This window comes from Rhinolophus sinicus, linkage group LG11 (assembly GCF_036562045.2).
Source record: "Rhinolophus sinicus isolate RSC01 linkage group LG11, ASM3656204v1, whole genome shotgun sequence".
NCBI classification, from domain to species: Eukaryota; Metazoa; Chordata; class Mammalia; order Chiroptera; family Rhinolophidae; genus Rhinolophus; species Rhinolophus sinicus.
This window is the reverse complement of record NC_133760.1, coordinates 6178725-6200791: the sequence shown is the minus strand read 5'-3', so window position 1 is coordinate 6200791 and position 22067 is coordinate 6178725. Positions and strand designations below refer to the sequence as shown.

At 48.2% G+C, this 22067-nt stretch overlaps 1 protein-coding gene across 6 annotated transcripts; it reads left to right on the top strand.

The window, feature by feature from the left end:
- Positions 1–28: 28 nt before the first annotated feature.
- On the top strand, positions 29–20562 carry NUCB1 (nucleobindin 1). 6 transcript variants are annotated; one of them, XM_019741639.2, is made up of 13 exons: positions 29–262; positions 661–797; positions 3449–3556; positions 5306–5438; positions 11415–11518; positions 13845–14030; positions 14300–14390; positions 17838–17896; positions 18161–18253; positions 18335–18427; positions 18780–18950; positions 19409–19505; positions 19656–20562. In XM_019741639.2, the coding sequence occupies exons 2-13, from the start codon at positions 672–674 to the stop codon at positions 19766–19768; spliced, it is 1374 nt and encodes a 457-aa protein (XP_019597198.2). In that variant the 5' UTR covers positions 29–262; positions 661–671; the 3' UTR covers positions 19769–20562. The 6 variants fall into 6 exon arrangements, with proteins under 6 accessions (XP_019597198.2, XP_074172229.1, XP_019597195.2 ...); XM_074316128.1 differs by having other exon boundaries at positions 121–262; positions 661–827; XM_019741636.2 differs by having other exon boundaries at positions 121–262; positions 661–839.
- Positions 20563–22067: the final 1505 nt, after the last annotated feature.

Below are 22067 nucleotides of genomic sequence, written 5' to 3'. Positions count from 1 at the left end.
TTCCCCTTTTGCCTAAAAGGCAGGAAATGTGTCGTTAAGAGATTGGGCTTCCGAGAAAGAAGGAAAGTCTTTCGAGAAAAGGCGAGCGACTTCGACAAGGGGCGGGGCCACTAGGCAAAAACCTAGGGACCGGGAGCCAGCGTGGACCAATCAGGCTTCTAGGGCGGGTCCTCTTTGGAAAGTGGGCGTGACCTAGGGGCAATCACCTAAGAACGCTGCGGAGGTCCTAGCCCAGCAAAACGCCCTCTGCGGGGAAGGAGAGGTGAGGGTCTGAGGTTTTCTAGACTCTTGGGTCTTGGGAAGAAGGGGGGACCAGAGGGCTGGAAGACTGCTTCCCGGAGGAGGACGATCTGGGCACCAGCACCTTTAGGTCCTAGGATAAAAGGGGCCTGGGGGCCTGGACCTTTGGGTCTGGGACAGAGGGGCTTGATTTTGAGATCCCGGATTCCTCAGTCTGAGCGGAGAGGGTGCAGGGAGCCAGGACTCCTGGGTCTAAGAAAGGACAGGCTGGAGGCTGGGAATTATGAGTCTCGGGAAACTAGACGCTTTGAATCTTGACTCTTGGTAAGAGGGGGGATATACGGTGCTGGGGGCCCGTCTCCTAGGGCCACGGAAGGAGGAGGCTTGGGACAGATATTATTCATCTCTCCGCCCCTACAGATCACGCCGCCATGCCTCCCTCTGGGCCCACTGCAGCCCTCCTCCTCTTGCCACCGCTGCTGCTGCTTCGCGCTGTTCTGACCGTACCCCTGGAGCGGGGGCCGTCCAAGGAGGAGAGCCCCGCGACCGAGAGCCCCGTGAGTGGCCCTGCCCTGCTCTCCAGCCAGGTGTTTGCAGTGGTACTACAATTCCCGCGGATCCCCGTGGCCCCTGGGTGGATACTCCCCCCACGGATACGGGTTGGACTTTGCCTGCTATTCTTTGCAGTCCCAGGGCTTTGACGTGGTGAAAAACTGGGGGGTGGAGGTGGGAGGGAGAAGCGGAGGGGACAGATTTCTAAGTCCCTGACACTGGGTGTGAGAATTCAGGTCAGATTTTAAATGAAAAATCGGCATCAACCCCCCCCCCACACACACACACAGACCTAAACCTGTTTTTTAGGACCCCTCCCCTCATGAGGGAATCAGAAAAAAAGAACTACGTTTCCCAGTAGCACCTTGAGCAGGTGTTGTGTGTTGTTGGCTAATTGGGCTGTTCTCACTCCATGTAGCTCGTGGGAGTTGTAGTTTAAATTATGGACGAGCATGTGAACTGCTCATTTTTAAATTCCAACACGTGTTTATCCAACGCTATGAAAACTTTGGTCTTAGCGGATTTGAAACTTGAAAGATCCTCAAGGCCAAAGCCCTGATATATGGCCTAAATCCTGCTGCATCTCCCACTAGGAATGAGCACGTCCCTATCTCTGGAGCTCGTCACTAATCTCTGGAACAGATTCCATGCTCCTGTGTGCCAGGTCCACACCCATTGAGTTAGGTAGGCCTCTGCCTGGTGAAATCTTTGCAGACGTGGAAGGGCACCTTTGAGTCCTTTTATCCTTCATTCATCCTACACATTTCTTAAGCATTTTCTATGAGCTAAGCATGGTGCTAACACAAGCACCATACCCTTACAGACCAGCCTAGCTCACTGGGAAGAGAAAAGGTAGGACCCCTGAGAATGGAGACCAGGAGTGATGGTCAGGGAGGAAGGCTTATTTGAGCTGAGATCTTAAGTTCAGGGAAGAACCATTCCAGATAGAGGGAACAGCCTGAGCAAATGTTCTGTGGAGGGGGAGAGCAGTGTGAGTAGAGGGACTTGGAGGAAGCCATTGTGACTGGAGCAGATGGAGCAAGACGGAAATGAAGTCAGAGAGGGGATGAGGCAGATCACACAGGGCCTTGTGGGCCATGATAGAGAATTTGTTTATTCCAAGGCTAATGAAAAGCACAGAATGATGTTATAAACATCAATTACAACAACAGCAATCATAATAACAGCTCCTTCTAAGCACCAGGCTCTGTGTTAAATATTTAAAGACATTAACTTCTCACAACACTCCTATGAGGTGGGTATACATTAACCTTACTTTACAGATAAGGAAACCAAGGCACGGAAAGGTTGAGTAACTTGCCTAAGGGCTAAGGTTGCCAGATTTAAAAAATAAAAACACAGGACACCCAGTTAAATTTGAATTGCAGATTAACAATGAATAATTATTAATGTCAGTACACCCCATGCAATATACTAAAAGGAATTCATAGTTTATCTGACATTTAAATTTAGCTAGGCATCTTACCAGTCCTAACAAGGTCACGTAGCTAGTAATTAGCAGATTTGGGATTCTAGCACTTTTGGCTGAATAACAGTCCCCAAAGTTGTCCATGCCCTAATCCCTGGGACCTGTGAATAGATTACCTTATGTGGCAAAAGAGTGTTGATAGATGTGACTGAGTTAAGGGTCTTGAGATGGAGAAATCCTGGCTCATCCACGGGGACCCCTATAAGAGAGAGGCAGGAAGGTCAGAGTCAGAGGTAATTTGATGATATATGAAGATATCAGAGTGTTGCAGGGCCATGAGCCAAGGAATGCAGGCAGCCTGTAGGAGCTGGAAGAGACAAGGAAATTGACTGTCCCTTAGAACCTTCAGGATGAACTGAGCGCTGCCAACCCATTTTGGACTTCTGACTTCCAAAACTCTGAGAAGAAATTTGTGTTGCTCTAATCCACTTAGTTTGTGATACTTTGTTTCATCAGCTGTAGGAAATTAGTTCTCCCACAGTGGCATAGCTGAGTGATCCATTACCATTTATTAAGCACCTACTGTGTGCTCCTCAATTTATGTAGTGAGAGCTATAGTAGATTGAGCATCTTCTGTATCCTTATCATCGTGCCAGGCCATTTATCTCATTTACTTTTCAGCACAGCTCTATAGGGAATTTAATGGCCTATTTTACAACTAGGAAGAATGAGGCCCAGGAAGAAGAAAGTGCCAATGCATGGCAAAGCTACAACCAGGAACCCAGGGATATTTTTGTCTCACTTGCTGTATCCCCCTATGGTGCCTGGCATGGTAGGGGTCTCAGAGCATGCTTGTTGAATGAATGAATGAATGACTATTTCACTGCTTGCCAACAAGGGTGTCTGTAAGCACCCACTCTGTGGGCGGTGTTGAGCTGGGTGTTTACCCATGTGATTTTCATTTCATCTCTACTACAGACCCGGGGAGAAATAGGAGCTGTGGCCCGGAGGTCAGGCAGGTTGCATGGGGTTACAGAGCAGAGGGGATTGGAACCAGGAGCTGCTAGTTCCAGAGCCTTTGTCCACGGGGCAGGTCTCCTGCTCTACGGAAAGGAGGAGTGTCTTGAGTCTCTCAGCAGACACCCAGGAGAGTGAGACCTGGGTCCCATCTGCAGGGAAGGATTAGGGTGGCAGCTGGAACCACTATGTTTGTCCTTGTCACCACAGGACACAGGCTTGTACTACCACCGGTACCTCCAGGAGGTCATCAACGTGCTGGAGACTGATGGGCACTTTCGAGAGAAGTTGCAGGCTGCCAATGCTGAGGACATCAAGGTGTGTCTGGGTGCAAGCAGTGGGAGGGGACGCTTGCTCAGAGGGCAGAGTTCGGGAAGAAATGGGTTCCGTAAAAGGGCCATGTGGCTCCAGCCCTCACAAAACAACCTCCGGAGAAATTGCTTCTCGGGGCCACACAACTGGGAAGGGACCTGGGGAACACAGAATGTGTGGTTAAGCACAGAAGTGGATAGCACAGGCTGCCAGCCTCAGCTCTACCACTTACCAGCCACGTGACCGCCACCTGCCATGCCTCAGTTTCCCCATCTGTAAAAGGGGGTATGATAGAAGCTGTCTCCTGGGGTTCAGATTAGGATTATCCCAGGTTAGATGTATAGAGGGCTTAGACCAGCTCAGTAGCAGTCCTTCCTTAGTAAGTGCGTGTGAGTACTGGTTCACTGAATGCTCAGCGCAGTGCTTTCTGTATGAGAGAAATCACCTCCAGAGGAGCCCTGGTTTTCCCCGTTTTGCAGAACAGAACACTGAGGCCCTTGTAGCAATGTTTGTCCTTCCTGTGTGCTTGGATCTCCCCCCCTTGACTGGCTGATCTCCAAACCCACACCCCACCCCATCCCATTCCCCAGGCAGCATCCCTCAGAAATGATGCTGGGAGGTTCCCTGGGAGGAGTCAGGGCAGCCCGCCTCAGGTCCCTGCCCTGCTTCTCCTCCCCACCCTACACAAACCCCCCTCCCTGTTCTGGTGCCTCTTGGAATTTCCCCTCTGGAAGAGTCACCCCAAGTTTTCCAAACACCTGGGTCCAGGAGAGGCCCCAGGGCTATGGACCCCCAGGGCTCAAGAGACCTATGTGAGTCTTGAGTTTTAGAAAACGATCTGAGCCGTAACAGAGATAGCAGAGGGCTCTGGGGAAGCCCCAGAGAGGGGCTCAGTCCAGTCCGACAAGTGAGAGAGTGCTTCTAGGGAAAGGACATCCCTGAGTGAGGTTTGACTCTGAGTGGGAATGTTCGTGGTATAGACGTTGAAGTGTAAGGGGGCGGGAGAGTGACATTTCAGACAGTAGGAACTATGTGCAAATGGAGCATTTTGGTACCTTCAGCTGTCTGCTGGCAGCTCCTTATAACTGACATAAAGACAGGGGAGATGGGGTTGGAGGGGTGGGTGAGTACAGGGTCTTGAGTGCCAGGCCCAGGAATTCTGCCCTGGGGGCATTGGGGAGACTTAGGGGACTTCTGATTGAGACATAATTCAAAGTGATAATAAAGGTAGCTCAGAAAAGACACCCTGCTCTGCACAGAGTTTATGTGTGTGTGTGTGTGTGCATGTGTGTGTGTGTGTGTGTGTGTGTGTGTGTGTGTGTGTGTGTGTGGTGGGGCCAAAGGGGTTATTGGGGGAATTCTTCCCAAGAGAGGTACCATCTGCTTTGAATTCTGAAGGATAGTGAGGATCTGGTTAGGCTCGAAAAGCAGTGGTGGGAGAGCTTCCCAGGTACAAGGACCGGTATGTGCAAAGGCCCGAGGTGGGAAAGAGCCTTGAGCATGGGGCTTATACCTAGTTAGTGATGCTGGAACCAAGAGTGTGATTTGATAAGTGGCGGGAGATAGGACTGCAGAGGTGGGCAGGGCCTCAATGCCAGGTTGAAGGGCTGGGACCTTGTCTCATGGGTTCTGGGGAGCCCTAGGAGACATCATAAAGCTTATAGAAGGTTCCAGAGAGGGCAGAGAAAGGATGAGCCTGCCCAGCATGCCCCTTCCCAGGTCTCAGCCTGACCAGCCCCCTCACTCTCTGGGCAGAGCGGGAAGCTGAGCCGGGAGTTGGACTTTGTCAGCCATCATGTCCGTACCAAGTTGGACGAGCTCAAGCGGCAGGAGGTGTCCCGGCTTCGGATGCTGCTCAAGGCCAAGATGGATGCAGAGCAGGAGCCCAGTAAGCAGGGGTGGGGCAGATGGGTCAGGTGGGGTAGGGGCAGCCTCCCTCCTGGGCCTCCGGGTGATACCATACTAGGCATGTGGGGCCTCCTGGGGCCTCACTCTACCCCCACTGCAAAATGTACATGGACGGTTGATTGAATTTTCTTCCCAGAACAATAACTATTGTTGGTTGGTTAGTTTTTTCTGTTTGGGTTTTTTATTTTTATTTTTAAAAATCATGATTGTCATTTAAAAAAAAATTTTTTTTTAATTTTTACTGGGGAATATTGGGGAACGGTGTGTTTTTCCAGGACCCTTCAGCTCCAAGTCAAGTCATTGTTTTCAGTCTAGTTATGGAAGGCGCAGCTCACTGGCCCATGTGAAAATCGAACCTCAAACTGGGTGTTATGAGCACTGCGCTCTTAACCAACTGAGCCAACCAGTCGCCCTGTGATTCAAAATTTGATGTAACTTCAAAGTTACAAACAAGTTGCAAGAATAGCTCCAAAAAACTCTCAAATACCCTTAACCCAGATTTTCCAGTTTTCAAGCTTTTCTCCATTTACTTTTCATTCACATTTGTGAGTTCCTTGCAGACACCATGTCCCTTTACGCCTGCCTTAATATTTCAGTGTGATTTTCCTCAGAACAACATTTGCCTACGTAACCACAGTACAGTGATGAAAGTCAAGAAGTTTAACAGGTTCCAGTGTATTTTTTTTTCCTTCCTTAGTCTCTATCTCCCGTGCTAGAATGATTTTAATTTGCTGTCATTCATATCTGAGGCTATATGTGTTGTCTAATTACTTGGCTAAAAAAGAAAAAAAAAAACTGTGTCTGGAAGAGAAAAGTTTGGGCAAGTTTAGATTCCAAGATCCCATCCTATTTCTAACATTCCAAGATACGATTTGTCGAAGTGTGTGTCAGGGCCATGCTGTTTCTTAATAGCTTTATTGAGATATAATGCATATACCATACAATTTACCCATTTAAAGTGTGTAATTCAATGGGTTTTAGTAGATTCACGGGTCTGAGGGACCATCACCAAAGTCAATTTGAGAGTAGGCAACACCCCAAAAGGAAACTTCGTGTCCTTTAGCTATCACTCCCTTATTCCCCCACTCCAATCCTGACAACCACTAACATACTTCCTGTCTCTATAGATTACCTATTCTGGACATTTCATATAAATGAAATCATACAATATGTGACCTTTTTGTCAAGCTTCTTTCACTTCACATAATGTTTTTAAGGTTCATCCATGTTGTAGCATGCATCAGCGCATCATCCCTTTTAGGGCCAAGTAATATTGCATTGTATGCATCTACCACATTTGGTTTATCTATTCATCAGTTGATGGACATCTGGGTTGTTGGCATGCTTTGACTACTGTGGACTGTGCTGTTTACTTATTGTCTTTCTTTTTTTTTTAATTTATTTTTTAAATTTATTGGGGTGACAATTGTTAGTAAAATTACATAGATTTCAGGTGTACAACCCTGTATTACATCATCTATAAATCCCATTGCGTGCTCACCACCCAGAGTCAGTTCTCCTTCCATCACCATATATTTGATCCACTTATTGTCTTTTTGTGGTATGTTCTGGTACTGCTGGGGCATGTTTTGTCCTGTCACAAAGTGTAAGAACATGCCGCCTTTATTGAGAATCACCTCCAGCTTCTCCTTTTATCTCTTGACCACCCCATGAGGCTCCCATGTTACAGATGGGGACCCTGCACCTTAGTGGATGACTTTAAGGATCAACGGGATCAATTTCTTTTTATTTCTATCTGACTCTATTTATCCATGGACCGAACATGTCGTGAGTCCTACTGCGTGCCAGGCATTGGTGGGTGCTGGAGCTCTAAGGTGACCAGACAGGCATGGTCTCTGGCCTTCTCTGCTGTGCTGTTTTAATTATTTCAGTGTCAGAGTCTGGTTTGATCTCTGGTAAATTACCATATTTTGCTGTGTATAATGTGCTCCCATGTATAATGCGTACCCACATTTTTGGCCCAAACTTTCAGGGAAAAGTCTTTTGTTTTAACTTTTTTTCTTTTTAGAATTTTTTTTTTTTTTTTAATTGGGGAAGGGGAACAGGACTTTAGTGGGGAACAGTGTGTACTTCCAGGAATTTTTTCCAAGTCAAGTTGTTGTCCTTTCAATCTTAGTTGTGGAGGGTGCCATTCAGCTTCAAGTTGTTGTCCTTTCAGTCTTAATTGTGGAGGGCGCAGCTCGGCTCCAGGTGCAGCTGCCATTACTAGTTGCAAGGGGCGCAGCGCACCATCCCTTGCTGGACTCCAGGAATTGAACTGGCAACTTGTGGTTGAGAGCCCGCACTCCAACCAACTGAGCCATCCGGAGGCAGCTCACCTCAAGGTGCCATGTTCAATCTTAGTTGCAGGGGGCGCTGCCCACCATCCCTTGTGCGACCCGAGGACTTGAACTGACAACCTTGTGGTTGAGAGCCCACTGGCCCATGTGGGAATCGAACCGGCAGCCTTTGGAGTTAGGAGCATGGAGCTCTAACTGCCTGAGCCACCGGGCCGGCTCAATTTTTTTTTTTTTTAAGATTTTGTTAGGGAAGGGAAACAGGACTTTATTGGGGGACAGTGTGTACTTACAGGATTTTTTTCCAAATCAAGTTGTCCTTTCAATCGTAGTTGTGGAGGGCGCAGCCCAGCTCCAGGTCCAGTTGCCATTGTTAGTAGCAGGGGGCGCAGCCCACCATCCCTTGAGGGAGTCGAGGAGTCAAACCAGCAACATTGTGGTTGAGAGCCCACTGGCCCACGTGGGAATTGAACTGGCAGCCTTCGGAGTTAGGAGCACGGAGCTCCAACAGCCTGAGCCACCAGGCCGGCCCTTGTTTTAATTTTTTAATTCAAATTTTTATTTGTTTACATTTACGTACTTGTTTTTTATATTAAAAAAGGAATTTTAGCACTTATTTTTTAACATATTATGGTACAAGAAATTTTATGTACTGGTAACAAATTTACAAAATTTATGCATCATAGAAGACCAAGAACCTTCGTTCTAAGTTCAACAAAACTGATTATCATATTCCAGGGTATTATTTTGCGTATGGATATAGTTATTGATTTCTAGAGTTACACTTTTAACTCATAAGCATAAATAAAAGAATTAAAAACATTTATATAGATACGGAATTAGTACTACCCCTGTATAATGACATTCCTTATTTTTCCCTCACAAATTTGGGCAAGAAAGTGCACCTGATACATGGCAAAATACAGTAGATGTTCCCTTGTCACTAATGAGAAAAATATCTCCTGGTTATTGTCTGCTTATTATGTCCCAGGCACTGTGCTATGGACTTGAACTTTGTCCCTTTGGCAACTCAAAGTATCTCTAGAATCTGGCCTCTTCCCTCCACATCCACTGCTGCCACTCGGGTTCTGCCTGGATTACTGCTGTCGCTTCCCCACTGTCACCACCCATCTATTGCTCATATTTGTTATATTTCCCACACAGCAACCAGTGGGATCCTGTTAATACCTGTATTCATTTCTAGTGGCCGCTGTCACAAATTACCACAAACTTAGTGGCTTAAAATAATATACATTTAGAGGTGGCCAGTTAGCTCAGTTGGTTAGAGAATGGTGCTGGTAGCACCAAGGTTGCCAGTTCGATCCCCGCATGGGCCACTGTGAGCTGTGCCCTCCTTAAAAGAACAGAACAGAACAGAACAGAACAGAACAGAACAGAACACTCACCTTAGTATTATTAAAAAAAAAAAAAAAAAGTTGGGGGTGACCAGTTAGGTCAGTTGGTTGGAGCGTGGTGCTGATAACACTAGGGTTGCTGGTTCGATCCCCACATGGGCCGCTGTGAGCTGCGTGCTCCTTAAAAAAATAAATAAAAAATTAAAAAACAACTACGTACACATTTATTCTCTTACAGTTCCCTTACAGTTTGGGGGTCAGACGTCCACAGTCAGTCTCACTGGGCCAGAATCAAAGTGTTGGCAGGGCTAGTTCCTTCTGGACGCTCCGGGGAAACATCTGTCTCTGCCCTTTCTAGCTTCTAGTGATGTGTCCTTAGCTGGTAGCCCCTTCCTTCATCTTCAAAGCCAGCAGTGTAGCATTTTTCTTCAGTGGTCATATTGCCTTCTACTGTCGTCACATCTCCCTCTGCCTCCTTCTCATAATTTAGGAACCACCCAGGCAATATCCCCATCTCAAGATCCTTAATTCAAGCACACCTGCAAAGTCCCTTTGGCCACATGAGGTCACATATTCACAGGTTCCAGGGATTAGGGTGTGGACATCTTGGGGGCCGTTAGACTGCTACACACCCCATTCAAGTCCTGTACCGCCTCTGCTCAGAATCCACCCATGGCTCCCCAGTGCCCTCAGGATCAAGTCTACCTTCCTCCTTGCTGCCTGGAGGCCCGGCTGAGCCCTGGCACCCCCGCCCCACCCCATCCTCACGTGTGCGCCATCTTGCCTGACCCGCTTGCATTAGTGTTTTTAGTAAATGCTGGAGTACAACACATCTTTCTCCCCTCACGACCTTTGCCTTTGCACTTCCCTCTGCCTGGGACATTCTTGGGTCTGACTAAGCTTTGTTTCAGCTCAGATGTCACCTCCTCAGAGAGTCCTGCCCTGACCGTCCTGCATGAAGGAGCCTCCATTTGTTGAGTCTTTTGTCGTCACGTGTTCATCTCTTAGTCACTTGTTCTCTATCTTTTGACTGGGTGTTTTGTGGAGCAGATTCTGTCACCATCTGGTTCCTGTGGTCGCCATAGTGCCACAGAGCAGGGGCTCAGCATGCATCTGTGGCATAAAAAATGAATCTTGAATTTCAATATGTGCCTGTCTTCTGAGCACTTGTCCCTCCTCTGGGCTCACCCAGGCCAGACAGCTGCCTCCACGGCAGCACAGGGCACCTGGATTCCAGCCACCTGGGTGTCTGTCTTTCACCCACACTAGACCAGGAGCCACTGGAGGGCCAGCCCAGGCCTGATTCACATCTGAGCCCCTGAGAAGCCTTGGGAAACATGAGTTCAGTGAGTGAGTGGACGTTTCAGTGTGTGCACTCTCTCCCTTCCCACCCGGAAGCCCTATCCTTTCCTGACCACTTGGAAACTCCTGTAGGAGGAGGTTGCATAGTTTCCTAGGGCTCTGGTAACAAGGTATGACAAACTGCATGGATTAAACCACAGGCATTTATTGTCACAGGTCTGGAGGCCAGATGTCTGAAATCAAAATGTCGACAGGGTTGGTTCCTTCTGAGGGCTGAGGGAAGGATGTGTTCTAGGTCTCTCTCTTTGGTTTATAAAAGGCCATGTCTTTTCACATCATCTAGCCTCTGTGTCCAAATTTAACCTTTTTTTAAGGACACCAATCATATTGGATTTGGGTCCACCGTAATGACCTTATTTTAACTTGATTACCTCTATAAAAAGTTTCTCTCCAAATAAGGTCACATTATGAGGTCCTGGGGGTTAGGACTTCAACAGATGAATTTCAGAGCCCACAATTCAACCTGTAACAGGTTGAGTACATGTGCTCTGGAGCCCAGCTACTGGTTCTAATCCTCACTGTCACTTCCTAGATGGTGACCTAGATAAGGCACTTCCCCTCTCTGAGCCTCATTTCCCTTTCTATGGGATTACCATAGAATCTGTGTTGTAAGATTCTTGTGAAAAGTAAATGCATTAATATAGTTAATGTGTTTAGAGCAGGGCCTGGCATATAGTAGTAAGTGCTACTTGTTATTTGTTAGTTGTTATTGTGCTTATTATTTGAAGCATGAGACTCAGTTGTGGCATCATCTCCAGGAAGCTGTGGCATCATCTCCAGGAAGCCTTCCCTGATTGCCCCAGGCTCAGTCAGGCTGTCCTCTGGCCTTCCCTAGTGCCCTTTGTGACCTCCTTTAGAGCATATGTGACTCAGGATAGGGATTTTACAAGAAAGGACATTCTATGAGTTGGGGTTTTTTTCCCCCTCTTCCCCTTCATCTAGGTGTACAGTTGGATCACTTGAGCCTCCTGAAGCAGTTTGAACACCTGGACCCTCAGAATCAGCACACATTTGAGGCCCGGGACCTGGAGCTACTGATCCAGACGGTAGCGTGAGGAGAGGGTGGCTACAGGCAGAGGACTGAGGGAAGCTTTGCGGAAGGGGAGACGGGAACAAAGCCTGAGATATGACCCTGCTCACCCCTGTTCTCTGAGGTCGGCAGCTGCAGCCTGAGGGATCTAAATACCCTCCCTTGAGTCTCTACAGGAAAGCAGAGGTGTAGGAAGGCTCCACTCAGACCTGGTTTCAAATCCCTCCCTGACTTTGTCCTTCTCATATGACCTGGGGTGAGGGCTGTCCCTTCTGTGCCCTTGTGGTAGGCAGGATAATGGCCCCCACCAAAGATACCACACCCTAATCCATGGAACCTATGGCTATGTGATCTTATAAGGCGAAGGGATTTTGCAGACATGGTTAAGGATTTGGGTTGATGAGATGATCCTGGATTATCCAGGTGAACCCTAAATGTCATCCCAAGAGTTTTTGAAAGAGGGAGGCAGAGGGAGGTTTGACTACAGTGGAAGGTGGCAATGTGACAACTGAAGCCTGCTGGCTTTGAAGATGGAAAAAGAAGGCAAGAATGGAATGCAACTCTAGAAGCTGGAAAAGGCAATAAATGGATTCTCCCCTAGAATCTCCGGAGCGTGTGTTGTTTTAGGCCACCAAGTTGATGAGAATTTGTTATAGTAACCATTGGAAGTAATACAGTCCTCATCTGAAAAATGGAATCTATAGCCCTACCTAACGGGAAAGGCCAAGTGTGGTGTAGGGGAATGGAAGGGGAAGCCCAGGCCTCCCTGCCTCTCCCCTGCTCACAGCTCTTCTGAGTGGACAGAACACACACACCCCTCAGCCTGAGCTGGGCCCTGCTTTTCTGGCCCACTGAAGCTCCATCTAGTGGCCATGAAGATAATGGCAGCAGCCATTTGAGTCCATGCGTGACACTTGGCTCAGACCCTGAGAGATGTTTTACACTTATTACCAGAACATTCCAGAAACTGTCCACTTTTCTCCAACCCCACTGTCATTATCCTGGTCTCAACTCCCATCATCTCTTAGAGCCACTTCCTCACTAGACACCTTGCTTCTGCCTTCTTTGCTTGCCAACAGGGTTTCCCAACACAGCCCTCTTGACATTTGGGGCTGGATAATTCTCTGTTTTTGCATTGCATGATGTCTAGCAGCTTCCCTGGCCTATGTCCACTAGATGACAGTGTGACAATCTCAGTTGTGACAACCAAAGATGTCTTCAGACATAGACAGTTGTACGCTATGGGCCACAGTCACCCCAGGTTGAGAACCCCTGTTGTACCATCTGTTCCCCCCCACAACAGCCATATTAGTTTCCTTTTGCTGCCATATAACAACCACAAACTTAGTAGCTTAAAACAACATGAATTTATTGTCTTACATTGTAAGACAGAAGACAAGAAGGTTCTTACTGGCTGTATTAGTTTCCTGAGGCTGCTGCAACAAATTGCCACAGACTTGGTGGCTTAACGCAACAGGAATGTATCCTCTCACAGTTCTAAAGACCAGAAGTCCAAAATCGGTACCATTGGGCTGAAACCAAGGTTTTGGAAGGGCTGTGCTCTCTTCAGAGGCTATAGGGAAAATCCTGCTCCTTGCCTCTTCCAGCTTCTGGAGATTCCAACATTCCTTGGCTTGTAGACATGTCACTCCAGTCTCTGCCTCCATTGTCACATGGTGTTCTCCCCGTATCTCTCTGGGTCTTCTCTGTAGCCTTCTTATAAAGACAACAGTTGTTGAATTTAAGGCCCACCCTAATTCAGTAGGACCCACCCTAATTACATCTGCAAAAGCCTATTTCCAAATAAGGTCACTTTCTAAGGTTCTGGATGGACATGAATTTTTTTTGGGGGGGAGACACTTTTCAACCCAGTATAGTATTGTTATCTCCATCTTACAGAGGCAGAAATTGAGGCACAGAGAGGCTGAGTAACTTGCCTGAGCTCTCACGGTTCGTAGGATTTGTTCACACAGCAGAGCCTGGATTTGCATTCTGGGCAAAATAATTAGAGACCGACTGTTCTTTACCACCCAGCTGCTTTTCATATTAGATCTATCTCGTGTGTTGTTCTTATTACTTACGAGTATTCCTCTAAGATCCTGAGATTGGGGTGACTTCAAAAAGGGAGGTTAAAGTTGCTGTGGTGTAATCATCCTAATCTCTTGAACAAAAAGAAGAGGCTGTGTTGTGTGGCAAGAGTGGGTCATAGAAATCAAGAAATAAGATCAGGATGTGAGACCCAGGACAGGATGGAGGTCGGAGTCAAAGGCTGGGCATTTGGAGGTTAGGATTAGGGGTTGGACATAGAGGTGAGATGCGAGTGACTATCTGCCTTTCCCCAGGCCACCCGGGACCTTGCCCAGTTCGACGCAGCCCATCATGAAGAGTTCAAACGCTATGAGATGCTCAAGGAACACGAGAGACGCCGTTATCTGGAATCACTAGGAGAGGAGCAGCGAAAAGAGGCAGAGAGGAAGCTGGAAGAGCAACAGCGACGGCACCGAGAGCACCCCAAAATCAATGTGCCTGTAAGGACCCCCATTCCTGCCAACCTCCATCATGTCCAACTCTCCAAGCTCCACAAGATAAAAATGTAGCTGAAAAACTATAACTCCCAGCACACCCTGAGGCAAACAGTCCCTTTCAATGTACCCAGCTGCCTCCAGGAGCTGCTGGGAGTTGTAGTTTTCTTACTTGAGGGGAATGACATTTGTGGGATGGGGGTAAAGGATTCTCTAGCTTAATCCTGTAGGACCCGGACTTCTTGCTCATGAGCCCCTGGCTCTCCCCTTTACAGGGCAGCCAAGCCCAGCTGAAGGAGGTATGGGAAGAGCTGGATGGATTGGACCCAAACAGGTTTAACCCCAAGACCTTCTTCATACTGCATGGTAAGGTGGGGAGGGAGTCCCAAGACCCAGGCTGAATTCTGAGACTCTGATCTTTTGGGGGCCTGAATGCTAAGAAGAGAGTCTCCCCGTCTCTGTGGGTCATAGGCCGGATAAAAGGTCTGAGCCTATTTCTACTGGTGGTCGACATTGCTAGGTTCTACCATAGAAGAAGTAGGCCTCTTCTGAGATACAGCTGACCCCTGGGTTCTAAGAACTGGCCAGTATCCTCTAACTGAGCAAACCAGTCTTGGCTAAGCCTGGGACCCCTCTCAGAGGCCCTGGTCCCCTCTGGGAGCCCTGTCACTGAGGGCAGGCTGCTCCCTAGGAAACAGGCCTCTTAGGGAGCCCCTTCTCCACAGTGGTTCAGAGTCTATTCCCCTGTATTCTTTTCCTACCTGGAAACATAGCCTGGACTTGCCAGGCCCCCTTAGGTGTGCCCAAGAACCTGACCTAGAAGCTGTAACCTGTTAACAGAATTCGCTCAATAAATGTTTACTAAGTGACCTCTAAGGACCAAACTTTGTGGAGACCCTGTGGATACAGCTGTGAACAAAACAAAGTTGTTGCCCCACACACACACATACAGAACTAGTGATCAGGCAAACAGACAATTCTATATTTCAGTGAATCTAAGAGACTGTGAGGTGTAAGATACACTAGAATTTTTACATACATGTATGCTACTAATTAAACTGGCACACCATCAATGATAAGATGCCTCTCGATTTCAAGGATGATAAAATATGGGGGGTGTACATCTTAGAATAAAGGAAGTAGGTTCTCTAGTAGAATCTGAGGTAGTGACATGTATCATGGAAAGGAGGATTAAGGGCCTAGAGACAATTTTTAGTAACCTGATCAGGAAAGGTTTTGCTAGACCAGCCGTTGTCCAGTAGAACTTTCTATGCAGATAGAAATATTCTGTCTGTACTGTCCAGTACAACAGCCAGCCATGCAGCTGTTTCAGCACTTGAAATACGGCTCTTACGACTAAGGAACTGAATTTTTGTTTGTTTCACTAATTTTTTTAAGATTTATAATTCTGGTAAAATACACATAAGATTTCCCATATGAGCTATTTTTAAGTGTGCATCCCAGTACGTTATGTACATTCACAATATTGTGCAAATGATTTCCAGAACTCTTTTCATCTTTATGAAACTGAAATTCCGTATTGCTCAACAACTCCCATTGCCTCTCCCCCCAGTCCCTGGTGAGCTCCATTCTTGTTTCTGTCTCTATGGATTTGACTACTCTGGCTAGCTCATATAAGTAAAATCCTACAGTATTTGTCCTTTTGTGGTATCATGTCAAGGAAATTAAGATACTTATTAATTTAAATTAATCTGTTCTATGTGGCTAGTGAGTGCTTTATTGGACAGCCTAGCTCTAGGGAGATGGCCTGTTTTGAACAGGGACCTCAGTGAAGTGAGGGGTTGCACCTTGCGGATATTTGGGGGAAGAACATTCTAGGAGGAGGGCATAGTAAGCACACCCAGAGAAGAATGAACTTGGTCCATCAAAGGTCACAGCTGGGGTAAGGCATTTGGATTTAATTCTGTGATGGGACACCACAAAAGGGTTTTGAGCAGAGGACTGACACCATGTGCCTTAAGGGTTGACAGAATCCATCTGGGTGCTGTGTTAAGGACAGATTGTACGGGCAAAAGCCAAAGCCAGAGGGGCCTAGTTAGAAAGCATGAGATGCTCGTGGCTGGACAATGAGAAGGAAGGAAGAGTGTTTGGATTCTGGATTCACCTTGAAGTTCAAGCTGATAGGATTTGCAGGTGGACTAGATGAGGATGATGAAGGAACAGAAGGGTCAAGGGTGACTCCAAGGTATTTGGCCTGAACAACAAGAAAACTGAAATGGAAACAGCAAGTGTGTTTGGCAGAGCAGCTTGGGAACTGGGTCTGTTCATGTTAAATTAGAGATGTCTGTTAGACATTTACATGGAGATGGAGAGTAGGCAGTTGGATATTCAGGTGTGGAGGCAGCTGATGAGTGGCATTGAAAGCTGAGGGACTGGAGGAATCCATGTAAGGAAGTGCCGGCCAGTAGTACTCTCTTTGTGATGATGGAAAATGTTCTGTGCCATCCAGTATGGCAGCCACCAGCCACATACGACTGTTGAGCACTTGACTTGTAGTAAGTAGGACTGATAAACTGAAATTTTAATGTCATTTAATGTTAATCAATTTAAAAAGTCCATGTGGCTAGTGGCTACATATTAGACAGATTTGAAGGTTAGACAGAGAAGAGATCCCATGCTTGAGCCCTTGGGTATGGGAGGAAGGAAGAAGAGGTCAGGAGGAAGAGGAAACCAGCAAAGGAGAAAGGGGACAGGAGAGAATGATGTTCTGGAAGCCATAAGCAGAATGTCAAGTTATTTGATTCTATAATCAATTCTGTAATTATACATCCAAAATCTAAAAGACCAAAATACAAATACATAAAAATTTCAGCAATCAGAGATTTTTTTTTTCTTGTCATAATTCCAGACCTACTTGATCTTATCCCCAACTAATATCAGTCTCATGTTCTGTGTCTCTGATCTTGGCCCTGCCTCTTGCCCATTGTACTTAGTGTATGTATTTGGTATATCTAGTATTTAAGCTTGATTCACCCTAGAGGATTCTGACATGACTCAAATCTTTGGATCAAGGCTCCATATTATGTTGGGTAGAATGTCAATCACTGATACTTCACTCTTTAGGAATCTCTGCTCGACCAGTACTTATGTCTGTATGTCTCCATGGGAAAGGGTGTTGCATATGGGGCCATCTATAATTCACACAGGCAGAGTGAATCTGGATTCTGGGCTGTAAAGATAAGTGCCTTAATGTACTAAAAATAATAAGGCTTTTGACAAAAAAAAAAAAAAAAAAAAAAAGGTCAAGTTAGATGCCAGCTAAAAATTAAGCTAGTTTTGCAAGGGCAGGAGTTCTGGCCACTTCAGCAGGACTAGTGTGGGTGCTGATCTGAGTGAGCAGAGGAGGCAGAGACAGTGAGCGTGGCCTGTGTGGCCGTACAGCTGGATTTTTCAGGGAGAGGCTCCTCTGGCAATTGGAGTTGGTCCTGGCCTGGTTCTCTGTGAGGCAGAGGCCCCTGAAACCCCTGGATTTTGGGCAAAGAGGTTGATCCTGTGCCTATATTACTAGGTGCTAGGGATCAAGTCATCCTACATGACAGTGGCCCCAAGAATGTTCCCAGTGAAACCCCACCTTCATCTACTCCATTCTCGGGACCCTGGTTAGTAGGGAATGGGCTGTCCCTAGCAACGGGTCTATATGGCACTGAAGCCTGGAGGCCATCATGCTACTATTGTTACTTGTCCTCTAAAACAGATCGCACATCAGCCCAAATTCCTTCTCCAGCTGGTCCCTCAGGGAACTGACCAACCTTGTCCTCAGTCCCCCAAGATACCTTGTTGTCTCCCCCTCAGATATCAACAGTGATGGTGTCCTGGATGAGCAGGAGCTGGAGGCCCTCTTCACCAAAGAGGTGAGCATCTTGGAAGCCATAGGTGCAGGGGATGCCCAAACCAGCCACATGTCCCCTCAGGGATCCTAGTGGTCACCTTAGTTACTGCTGGATGTGAATTCAGGGAAAACTACAACTCCCAGCAGCCCCTAGGGCAAAAAGGCTTCTAGAAGTGGTAGGGTGCCCCAAGGACTGATGGGAGTTGAAGTTCTCTGGTGGTGTATGCAAGGAGGTGGTGGCCTAGGAAAGAGGTTCCTTGGACCTAACTCTCGCTTGACTTTGCAGCTGGAGAAGGTGTATGACCCAAAGAATGAGGAAGATGACATGCGGGAGATGGAGGAGGAGCGTCTACGTATGCGAGAGCACGTGATGAAGAATGTGAGGAGGGCCCAGCCATGGGCGGGGCAACAGGGTGCAGGGGGGCTCAGCTATGTCGCTTACTCTTACCTGGCTCCCCAGGTGGACACCAACCAGGACCGCCTCGTGACTCTGGAGGAGTTCCTCGCATCCACTCAGAGGAAGGAGTTTGGAGACACCGGGGAAGGCTGGGAGGTGAGGACATGGAGACTTCATGGGTCCTGAATATGTCTCTCTCCCAGCCCTAACCCTTTTTCCAGGATTCCTGGCTACTTTTCTTAACTCTCTGGGTCTTTGCCTACCTCTCCCGCTGGGTTGCTGTCCTCCTCTCTCTTTGGGTCTCTGTCCTCCCCACTACACACACCGTCTCTGTTCTCCCCTCTCTGGGTTTTGTCCCCCTCCCCGGCGCCCACTCAGATCTCTTTCATTCACACACATGGCCCAGGCCTCCCCGCCTTCTCTAAACCTTCATTAGCAGAGTTCTCTCCAATGTGGGTAGGCCAAGATTAGAGTCACCTGCTAATGCCCCTTGTCCCCATCCTGGCAGACAGTGGAAATGCATCCTGCCTACACGGAGGATGAGCTGAGGCGTTTCGAGGAGGAGCTGGCCGCCCGGGAGGCAGAGCTGAATGCCAAGGCCCAGCGTCTCAACCAGGAGACAGAGGCTCTGGGGCGCTCCCAAGGCCGCCTGGAGGCCCAGAAGAGAGAGCTGCAGCAGGTGACTGGCCAGGGAAGCTGGGCCCATCTTCTGAGTCCCTGGTGGCCCTTGTCTTTGTGTGTCCAAAGGCTGGGAAGGCCTGTGATCTCTATGCTTAATCATTGGTAGATACTAAGGTGGTGGCCACCATCTTGAGTAAGGGCAGACATTGTCCCCATCCTTGACAGCTCTTCAGTTGCCATGTTGAATAAAGGCAGGGGATTGTAAGAGGAAGAGGGCTGAAAAGGCCCAGGCAGAAAGAGAAGGGTTGACGTGGTAAGGGTTCAGTGAGCTTCCCTGTCCCAAGGTTCAATCCAAGATACCACAGGGGAGGGAGAACTGGATCTTTGTTATTAAACTCAACTGTCAATGAGGGAGAAAAACTGAGGCCCATAGAGAAAGGACTGTGACCACTTAGCAGGTTGTGGAGACTCAGCATCGTACCCTCTTGCCTGTGCAATCTCCCCTACCCCCTGCAGGCCGTTCTGCAAATGGAACAGAGGAAACAGCAGCAGCAAAGCCTCAATGACCCAGCCGCTGGCCCTGAGGGACAGCTCAAGTTCCACCCGAACACAGGTGCTGACCCCTGGGCCAGGGAAGAGGAAGGGAACTGGGGGCCTGGACTCCTGGGTCTGAGGGAAGAGGAGCTGGGGGCCTAGACTTCTGGGTCTGAGGGAGAAGGGGGCTCGAATGTCTAGTGCTACCATTTCCTCCCTTTATTTCCAGATGACGCTCCTGTCCCAGCTCCAGCCGGTGACCAGAAGGATGTGGCTGCTTCAGAAAAGAAGGATCCTGAACAGCCTCCCAAGCTGCCTCAGCTGGATTCCCAGCACTTGTGATTCTCCGGGACCCTGGCACTCTGGGTTCCTACCAACGGCAGCTGGTGGGAGGGGGGTGAGGTGTCACAATCAGCCTCCTCTGGGGACAACACATGTGACTTCCTAGAGGAAGCGAGGCAAGGTGGCACTTCCCACTTGCTACCCAGTCCCCTTATCTGCTGCCTCCACTTCCACAGCCTCCCAATCTGTGGTCCCTTCTTTCCGTCCCCCTCCAAGGGACCCGCCTTCTCATGTCGTCGGGTGCTCACAGGGTCAGCCTAGCTTAGGAAAGCCCCCTGCCTCCTGAGAGGGTCTGCTGTGTGCCTGCCTTCCTAGACAGTTTGGCTTCGCTGCCCCAGACTGGGGCCATTCTAGCATCCTGCATCTGACAGCTGCTGGAATCCTGCCTCCTGCTCTGGGCCCAGCTTCTGTTGGTTTATGGGGCTTGGGTGGTTCTCGAGACCTTTCTCTGCCTTTTGTGAGACCAGTGATGCCTCAAAGACAGTGTCTTCGCCATGGCTGGGTCGAGGGGCAGCAGAGTCCTCAGCCGAGCTGATCAGCTCTGATACCAGGAGCACTTCCTCTCCCTGACCCTGGCTTCTGGCCATCTCAGCCTCCTTCCGGACAGCTTGGCCCCGTGCCCCTTCCCCACACAACCACAGAAGGGTCCCAGAGCCGACCCCGCCCCAGGATCAGGTTCCAGCCCCTCAGCCTCAGTGGGAGGCCCCACCCGCCTTTTTGGCCTTACCTTACACTGCAACGTGTCCTGCTGTGTACTCTAGTTCCATCCAAATACACTTTCTGGGACAAATCCATGCTTCTGTTTATATATACTGTTCTCTCTAATACTCTATCCCTACTTTACCTGCCTAAGTCCTCATTCTGTAAGATTCAACTGAAGTATCATTTCTGAGTGGCTCCATCCTGGCATCTTTCTGCCCTCTCCTGATGAGTCCTCTGCCTACACACACACACACACCTTCAGCAGGATACTTTCAGCTACAAGACAGAAAACCCAAACCTAGGCTTAAATAATAGAGAAAAGTGTATTATCATCCAGAATAAGAAGTCCCAACATAGGGTGGCTCCAAGGCCTTCAGGGAACCAGATTCTCCCATCTAGCTCTTCCATGGTAGGTGTAGAGGCTGCGCTCCTCTTGTCCCAGTGTAGCTGCAGCCGTCCCGGATGTCACACCTGTTTGCACCAACAGCTGATGAAGGAAATTGGCAGGAGCTACATTAACTAGAGCTGCCCCCATCTCCCCAGGGCTGGTATACCAACACATACCTGGACACAGGGCAGGTCAAGTTTAACAGTCACACAGGGAAAAAGTGTAAAGGAGACCCTGATGATAAAAATTATCTGGGAGGCTCATTAACAATACATATTCTCAGGCCTGGAATGTCCAAGGGAGGGTCCTGGGGAGTTACATGTGCCATGCCCCCAAGCCCCCCCATCTGAATCCCAGTGACAATGACAGCAAACATCAACTCTGCTTCTCTTGGAAAACTGGGAGCTGAACTCAGTGACCCAATCTGGAAAACAGGCATAAAATGGTAGTAGCCTTCCCACATCTTTGAAGGATTTGATAATAACACATGAATGGCATGGCTCCTGGCCAGCAAGCAATAGCTATTATGTGGACACACAACCAGAGTTTCCGGGACCCTGCCGCAGACTCCCATGTCTAAGGAGACCCATTCACTTGCCCAGGATGCTTTGCACAATTTGCAATTCTTTGTTTGCAAGTGTGTCCACTTGGTTACTGTCTCCCCCAATAGACTTCAAGTTCCAAAAGGAACAAGGAAGGAGGCTCATGGTGTCTAAAGTTCATTGCGCCGCTCACATGGGCAAGCATGGAGTGATCTTTGCCCTGGAGCAAATGCCACCCCTCCCTGCCTCCTGCTTGACCTTTAATTCTAGTCTTAAATAGACAGAATCATACTGACCCTTTATATTTAATCCGAAAATGGTTTCCATTTTGATCTGCGTGTGCAAAGGTTTTAAAATGATTACTCTCTCTTCGGAATGTCTCCCATAGGAGTTCCAGCTCCAGCTGTAAACAGCTTGGAATAGATAAAGAGAGGATTTGGGAGTCTCATGGAAGAGAAAAAAATGAGAAGCCAGGGACCTCATGTTTCCCAGGGAATCCAACTCTGCTTTCACCCCATTTTCTGGGTCTCTGTCACCGTCTGTATTTACTATGTGTTTCTGATGTTTTGACATCTGGGGCCCTGCAGACACTGGAGAGACTGCTCCTCCCAGGGTTAGTCAATTGCTAGGCGTAGTCAACCATTCGCCTGCCAGTAAGTGCACCTCT